Genomic DNA, 8,745 nt, shown 5'->3' with positions numbered 1-8,745 from the left:
TAACTGGGCAGTAGAATTAGTTTAAATAAAAAATTCGTTCTCAAAAAGGCGAAAAACCTTCGATGCGTTATGAAGGAAACCCAGAGAGCTTTTCCTAGATGTAACTCTCTTTATTTCATTTTACCCTCTGGGTTTTTGCGAAGTCCATCTCAAAGTCTAGGTAGCCATCCTTCTTGTATCTGGTCTCGTCATCTTCAGTTGAGGAGGCAGAACTCGAACAGCAGTGACTTGATGATTGATGATCCCCATTCCTTGGGTGGACAGCCCACTCCTGGCCTGGGGCACTTTGGGAGTAAATTCGACTGCAGTTTGTATATGTAGTTGGAATATGAATGACAGAGTCCTTTCTAAAAATGCTGTTTTCACCATTTTATTTTGGGCGTAACTAAATTATTTTCTTCACATTTTCGTATTTTATTTGAAGTGGTGAAACGTAAGTGACGTGTAATGTTCATTCACAACACTCAAAATAAGATTTAAAAAGAATGTGAAATGTTAAAAACGAAGGATATTCCATACTGTTGTAAGTGGCGACTGCTTCAGCAACTTCTCTAAATGAAGTTATTGACTGCTTAATGAATGGTGTAGATAGAATGGAGAAAAAGCCAGCAGGCGACATTATCTCATTTCCTCTGATGCTAGCACTGACGAAACAGTTCCGCTAGCTATATTATTTGCCTGGATGAATGGGGAAAAGCATCGATCTCACACAAAATATTAACCGAAATTGAAAATTCAAAATGATAATGTAATATACAAAACAAGAGCTATCTGAAATATCGTATTCTCATTGACATACTAAATTTTTTCAGTTTTTATGTCGTCTATCTTTCGGAAAATGCTTCTAAAAATGTAAAATTGAAGTTAACAGTTCCATAACTTTTTCTAGTTTTTATTCATTTGTATAATTGAAAATTTTCAGTAAGTATTCAGTGCTGTGCATTGTAAGTTAAATTTTTCTTACCTTATATTGTTACATATGCTGAGGTATCTGAAGGAATTTTTCCATTAAAAGTTTCGCAAAGTTTCGTAGTTGTCTTCTGACTTGCAACAATATTTTTTCTATGAGTTGTGTTAATCACATAGATAGGATAGTACATTATGAAATTATAGAGTTATGGGAGTGTCTGATTTGAGTGGTGTAACTCGTTTGAAATTGATAAATGCATCGTATATTCTGAGAAAATTATGTGGAGGATTAATATTCCACATCTCCTGAGGGAAAATTTCGTTTCTTCCGTTTTTCATGTATATATTCTCTAGATTAACATGATCGAGTAATGAAGAGTCAAGTAACTGATTATTTTTACACTTTATCATGTAACAAATGCGAAATATGGCGTATCAGTTTCTGCAGAGTTATAATGTAACAAGTTCAAAATTTCTCTTACAACTCAATCCTGCAGCTATTACAGTTTGAGGTTTATAAAAAGATATCGAAATTTTTGGATTTTTCAAAATATTTTCTCGTTGTTCTAACATGTAATTTGGTTCATATTTAACAATTGGGACACGAATTTCCATCGATTCCATTACAATTTTTCCTTCCTTATGAAGTGTATCTGTAATTTCAACTTTAGCATCATTATAATCAGTCTATCTAAGAACTGCGTCTCCAGAAATAGAAGACCTTGTAAAAAATATTGTTAAATCTCCTCCCCACATAATTTATTTATAATCTTTAAATAATCCACCAAAGAAACCAAGTGGATAAAGTACCTCGTTTTTCTTATTCATTATTTCTCCATTATTAAGAATATATTCTTCCAAGCTGATTTTATCAGTAAAAGATGAAGTCAAATATAACATAGCTGTTGATGAAGTAAAAACATGTTCGATTCTAGATAACATATTATTTCCTTTCTTTATGGTCACAAAATCAAACAGTATTTCCATATTATTATCGATTAATTTTTTATTGAATTTTTTATCACATGTTGGATAGTCTGATTCTGATCCATCAAAATTAGCTATAACATTTCTAAAGTTCATGTATAATTGTGCATGATTTGTATAAAGCCATCCATCACCAATATTTATTTCAACCTCTGTATCCTTGTTGGCTGCATTTACATTGTTTTCTCATTCACAGGGAATGAGTAAAACCGATAACTCTCGATTTTGTTCATGTATTATTAAGGATAAAATTTATGAAGACATTTTTAAAGCAGCTGTCACCCAAAGTCAATTAGGTTCTTATTTTCATGGTTTACAGTAATTTCTAAAATTTTGAATAGGATAAAAAATAGGAATAGTTGCAGGATAATATGGTTTATAAGATATTGGTCTTCCAAATTCTGCCTTAGGCTTGAGTGAAACAATAATATTAGTTTCTTGATGAACATGATACTAATGCTTTACAAACATTCCATCAGCTAGATTAAATTTTTATTAATTAGTTCGAACAGGATAATTTTAGGAACATTGTTTCAAACATTCTTTTTATTAGTTTCAATAATTTGATTATTAAATCCTATCACACTTGCAATATTACCTTCTTTGATATCCATATACAACTTAAGATCACTCTCAATAGTAACTCTATTTAAAATATCGTCAGCTTTAATGCAAATACTTGGCTTTCTTGAATGAATAAATTTTTCTTAATTTCTATCGTTTCTCCATCGTGATAAGGTTGATTACCTTTTGAAGTAATATTTGGAGTTAAAAAGTTGTATAAAAACCAACTAATGTAAAATTTTTACAAGTTTCTCTTATTGGAACAGTTAATCTTTTTTTAAGAACAGGTGACTTATCGCTAAACTGAAATAGACAAACCATTTATACTACTAAAATTTTATTTAAATAAATGACAGATTGGAAACCAAAAATAAGAATTCCAGAAAAATAAATCAGAAAGTAAACATGGTCAAGTTTTATCTGTAGCCCTATCCTTGGCTTTACATCTTTTGTGCTATTTCTTTACAGAGGCCACATACCATGGAGGATTCGCCCAATTACCAACTGTTCGACTAGGTATATATCTATCCAGCGCTTGGTCAATTTTTTTAAATTTTATTTTATTTTTAATATGAGCCACATCATATGCTCCCACCCAGAGCTGTACACTTTGTGTTCTACCATTAGGTTTGACATCACTGCATCATTACCTAGGTTATTGAGCATGTAAATCTTCCTACATGTTTTAGTTACCCTTTGTATTTACAATGATTATTACTACAAAACTGGCTAATGCCAGTTTCCATATAGAAATCCTCCAAACTGGCATGTCTGTTTATTGCAATTCACAAAATGGAAGTGAAGCATTGTCGTAGCAGCCCTGATGTCAGATTGTGTAGTATTACATCATGAAATGATGTCTGTTTAGTGTGTACAACAAATGAATAAATTGGCTTTTTAAAAAATTTACATTATTAAATGATACTATTGTATACTTGGGATAAACCAAATGAGGTTGCAAACTTGTGTTTTATTTGGGAGAGTCCATTCTCCCATATAAAAGACCAGTTTGCAACCTCATTTTGTTGCAAATGGATTCTCCAATGTCCACCTGACAGTCCTAATTTAAGTTTTTCTTTGTTTCCCTGATTTTGACAAATGTGACACAGCTTTCTTCTAACGGCAGGGCATGGTTTTTTGTTCAAGGGACTTATGCAGAGATTATTCATATTCTAAGGTCACGACCGAATATATCTCATTTATGTTACTTTTCTTGTGCTTTATCTGTAGTTCCGAGGTATGTCTAACACCCTTGTAAAAGTGATCCAAGAATGAATTACGCTAGTACTGTTATTACTATTAAAACAGACCGGTTGAGATCCTCTCTGCTATATTTGGTTTGCTATCGTTTGTTCTGACGCATGTTATACAGAACCGTACAATATTTAATATATATTGTCAACTATAACTTATAAACAGCATAAAGAGCGGTGATGACAAAAATTTTTGGATGACATACGAAAATCTCTACTCCTTTTATCGTTCTCCGCATTCTCCTACCCATAGATCATAGAATATTCTATGCTCTTAGCTTTGGTGACATGACTGTGAAGGAAGATCTTTGATGTGTAGTTTTCTTTCGGTGTATGTAGAATCTTTGCAGAAGCGTTTTCTGTGCAGAGTTGTTTCTGTGTTTACTGTTTTGTCGATGTTTGTTTATGTTTGTATAATTTTGCAGTGCACTGAATGAAGCAGAATTCTTTTAGTGATTTGGTGTTGCTGTCACGTTGGGGACACAGTTTCTTTTGGGTAACGAAGATATTCAGTATTATACAAACATGGTTAAATTATCATTTCGAGCACGAGCGCTTGATGCAACAAAGCCAATGCCAATATATTTGGCAGAAGAACTGCCTGATTTGCCCGATTATACTGCAATTAACAGAGCTGTACCTCAAATGCCTAGCGGTATGGAAAAAGAAGAAGAAAGAGAGCATCATCTACAAAGAGCAATATGTAGTGGGCTTATTATTCCAACTCCTGAGGTGCATGACATTGGAGACGAAGAAGTATACAATGAACTGTACCCAGCAAACTTCGAAATGCCAAGGCAGCTTATTAGGATGCAGCCTATTGCAATGGAGCAAGATGTCATAGAGTATGATATGGACTCAGATGACGAGATATGGCTTAAACGCACCTCGAAATTGGATCTAACACCAGTAAAATTTGAAGAAATGATGGATAAATTGGAGAAGGCTTGCGGGCGAACTGTTCTGTCGGCTGCTGAGGCCAAACGATTGCTAAAAGAAGACGAAGATTTAGCTATTGCTGTTTACGATTATTGGTTAAACAAACGGTTGAAATTGCAGCAGCCGCTAATACCAAACGTAAAAACAGAACACAGGTTAGGTTCTCTTCCAAACAATCCCTATGTAGCATTTAGAAGAAGAACCGAAAAGATACAGACAAGGAAAAATAGGAAAAACGGTGAGACGTCTTATAAGAAAATGCTCAAACTGAAAAGAGATCTTAGCAGAGCTGTCTCTTTGCTTGAGCTTGTTAAACGCCGCGAGAAAACTAAGAAGGAGGGCATTCGTCTTACTTTCGAGATATTTAAAAAGCGCTACGAAGCTAGTGACTTTTCTGGCCAATTGTTGGAAGAAGTTTCGGCAATGAAACAGGCACAGCCTAAGTTTACATCTCCTTTTTCGAGTCAGTTTGGTTTAAGTGCACATGATAGTCGTAAAGGAAAGATGATTGGAAGTGATGCATCTCTTAAAGTCAAGCGACATTACAAGAAAAGGAAACATAAAATGGGAAGCTCATCAGGTGCAGGGCTTTCGATTGGTGGTGATTATCTTCATTATGGTTCCTCATCAAAACTGCAGGATATTGGCACTTCAGGTGATGAAATTGATAGTACAACAGCAAGGACTATGGCTTTAACAGAATCAACTGTTTCAGACGAAGAACAAGATCTCTGTGAAGGCCCTTTTGCTTTCCGTAGGAAGGAAAACTGTTATTACCATGCTTCATTGTGTGGTACCTTCAACAGCCGCAACAGCACGAGTAAAGATTCGACAGTTGTATCGAATGCTGCAGGTATTAGTAAAATTCGGTGCAGAGTAGGAAGAGGAGGGAGGATTATATTTGACCGAGGGGATGTTTTATCTCTCCATGATGACGATTCAGTGGGACTACTTCCTAACAATTATTCAAGTTATAAGGTGAAACCATTGTCTGTGTTAAATTTTAAGACTGATTCCGAAGTTAGTAGCGATGAAGAGGAATGGCTCCCTCGACCAGTGAATGATAGTGACAGTGATACAGTGTTTGTGACCCTGTTGCAGAAAAATTCAGATGGTGACTTCGATGCATCAGCATTTTCTGATGTAGCGTATAGTGAACAAGAGGCTTTCACGGAGGACGAATGTGAAAATAAAAGTATTAGTGGTCAAACTGACCCATTACAAGTGATTATAAATGGTGGAAAGGTGTCCTATGAAGACAGACTTGTTGACAGAATAGGCTGTTCATATTTCAGTGTAGATTCAAGACCGAGTGTTGCTAGTGCATTAACTGCTCCTGTAGCGGTGCTGCCGTCGGCTGAATCATATTCTAGCTCTGCTCTCCCAATGCAAGATGTTGCTGTAAAGACTGAAACTGAGCACTAAAAATTTTTAGTGGTTATAATTTTCCCCTACAGGTCCTTGCTACATTGTTGCACATCCCCATGGCTCCCATGATTTTATGAAAACATTTATTTAAAAATATTCAGGAATAAAGTTACAAAATTGTTATGTTAGTGTTTCAAAATCTTGGAAGCATGAATGCAAGATTGTGATAAGTTGGGTAAAAAATATGTGCTGTATTTGAACTTGACATTGGTTTGCTGCAGAGCAGCTGCTCAAGGAAGCATGAAAAACAACTCCATCTTTGTAAAGGCTCTTGTCAAAGAGTAGGATTTTTTCCCTTGCTCAAAAATATGGCTCATGCTGAAGAGAAAGTTCCTTATTATAATTTTTAATTTGATAATGATCTTTTTAGTGATTCAGTAAAACAAGGCAATTTTAATTTATAGTTACTCAACACTTACTAAATTTTATCGTTTATTTTATAGAAAGCAATTTCAGATTACAGGTGAAAATTAATTGTTATGTGCAATGATATGTTTAATCTCTGTGATTAATGTGAAAGCTTTATACTTCTACGCCACAATTTTTATGATTATTTTGGCTTTTGAGGGAAATATATTTTTGCAGTGGAAGAAATATGAAATGCGTTACTTACTGACTTTCATTAAACATTGTTGACTTAGAGCAAGTGCCAGGATACAACTGTAATAAATAACACATTGTTCGGTGACATTTGAGCTAGGAAATAATGACAGCAGATAAAAATAGGATGAATGATGGCTTCAGAAACTAAGTAGTCATGTTCTTATGATCTGGACAAACACTGTAATTGGTAAATGCAGTTGAGGAATTTGTGCATACTGTGTATTTGTAACATCAAAACAACAGTTCCATTCTTGAACATCATTTGATGACAAGCAATCAATTGTTGAAAATACTAATGCATGCTGAGGTCTTCATATCTAGTCAATATATAAAAGTATTGCTCTCTACATTATGCCCCATATTTTACTTTACTTTACACTGTGGGATCAATCATTATGAATGTTTCTGTTTGTCACGCAAAACTGAATTCAGTATAAACTGGAAAGCTTCTGATTTTTAAAAATGTGCCTAAGGAAACTTCAAAATAAATTTAACAGTGCAATGTTACTTGTATAATATGTACTAAATGTGCGCAGTACTACTTCATCTGTCATTTAATGGTCCTGAAATAATTATTATTTTGGGTTTTCAGAGCATTCTAAGTTATAACATCTTGGCAGATTATTGCAGTACAGAAAGATGACATTTGTTATTAATAGATCTTTGACTTCTAATTGCATTGCATTGCTGTTACATAGTAGTAGTGCAATCTGGCAAGAACTGTGAATTAAAATCTCAGAGTTTCAAATGTACGGTTTCATTGTTTTATTAACAACTAACTCTGAATATGCATACATTTGTTTTGTTGGTGCAATTATTAAAAGAGACAATGGTTCAAAGGTATACAATCAGCTTTTCCTTGCACTGCTCTAGATGAAATGAATATAAACTCATACTGGGGAAAAGTTGATATGTTGTGCCATTTATGAAGTGTTTGTAGTCTTGGAAGCAAAAATACTTGTTCATTAGATTTCACAGATTAGAAGGAGAATACTGTGCATATGCTCAGAGTAGAATATCAAAATGATTGATAGCTTGCTCCATATTGGGCAATTACCAGAGAAGGAGCATACATACACTTTCTGTTCTTTCCCCCATTGTCATGTTGACATGTCTCGGATACCAGATACTAGTCAGGCATAGAGGATGACACGTAACTCATCATTATTGTTAGTTTCTACTGTTTACTTTGTTTCAGTGTGCACACTAAAGTGAAGTCGCTCTTCCAACTCAGTAAAATGTGTTAACTGTGAAGATGTGATTGTATCTAGTGTTGACCTGCTGCTGCCCCAGGTTTACTGTGCCCATGGGCAGCAACAAAACAATTACTTTGCCCCCTTTGATGCTTACACTGTACTAAGAGAGCCATTATGTGTGTTTGCCATGACTATTCGTGTGTGTGTGTGTGTGTGTGTGTGTGTGTTTGTGTGTGTGTGCGTGTCATGATGGTTTCTTTGAAGAGGAGGGCCCATTGTCTTTCCTCAAACCAAACTTGTGCCTTGCCTCTAATGACCATGTTGTGAATCGGACATTAAAGCCTAATCTTTCTTCTTTTCTTCGATGTAAATAACTTTGTCTTTCTAATCAAGGCATAATGGACATAACAAAAAGAAGTAGCAATTAGGAACTGATTGCTCTACAGTAGAGTGTGAGCACAGAAGAAAGAGTTGTGACAACAGATGAAAATATTATGGTTTTTGGGACACTAAGTTCAGAAATGTTGGAGTAGGAGAGTGTTGCAGTGTACACTGATGCATAAGAAGAAAGTTTCTGGACTAGGAGGAAAAGACGGCAGCTTGTTAAACTGACAATTAATTTGTACTATAGCAGAAATCTGAGATGCTGTAGAGAGTGTAGCATCTAAATGAGTGTGTAAGGAAGTACACTAACTGGTTTGAGGTTTTTTTATAAGTGATTATATACTTTTGAGATACAACATGCACATGTACGGTTTGAACTGTAGCACTATCAGTTATTACCTTGTATAATGCTACCTGACCCATAAAAGATTTATTTATCTTCTAGTGGTTGATATGTCATTCATATTGTTCAAAAGCATATT

The 8,745-nt window shown here is 34.7% G+C and overlaps 1 protein-coding gene across 1 annotated transcript; it reads left to right on the top strand.

Annotated features, from left to right (window-relative positions):
• Nucleotides 1–4,070: 4,070 nt before the first annotated feature.
• On the top strand, nt 4,071–6,203 carry LOC124613187 (enhancer of polycomb homolog 1). The gene has a single exon (XM_047141836.1). It carries the CDS (start codon nt 4,239–4,241, stop codon nt 6,075–6,077), a length of 1,839 nt encoding a protein of 612 aa, XP_046997792.1. The 5' UTR covers nt 4,071–4,238; the 3' UTR covers nt 6,078–6,203.
• The last annotated feature ends 2,542 nt before the right edge of the window (nt 6,204–8,745 follow it).

Source organism: Schistocerca americana, chromosome 4 (genome assembly GCF_021461395.2).
Source record: "Schistocerca americana isolate TAMUIC-IGC-003095 chromosome 4, iqSchAmer2.1, whole genome shotgun sequence".
NCBI classification, from domain to species: Eukaryota; Metazoa; Arthropoda; class Insecta; order Orthoptera; family Acrididae; genus Schistocerca; species Schistocerca americana.
Note: the sequence above shows the minus strand (reverse complement) of the source record. Positions and strands in the feature narration are given on the sequence as shown.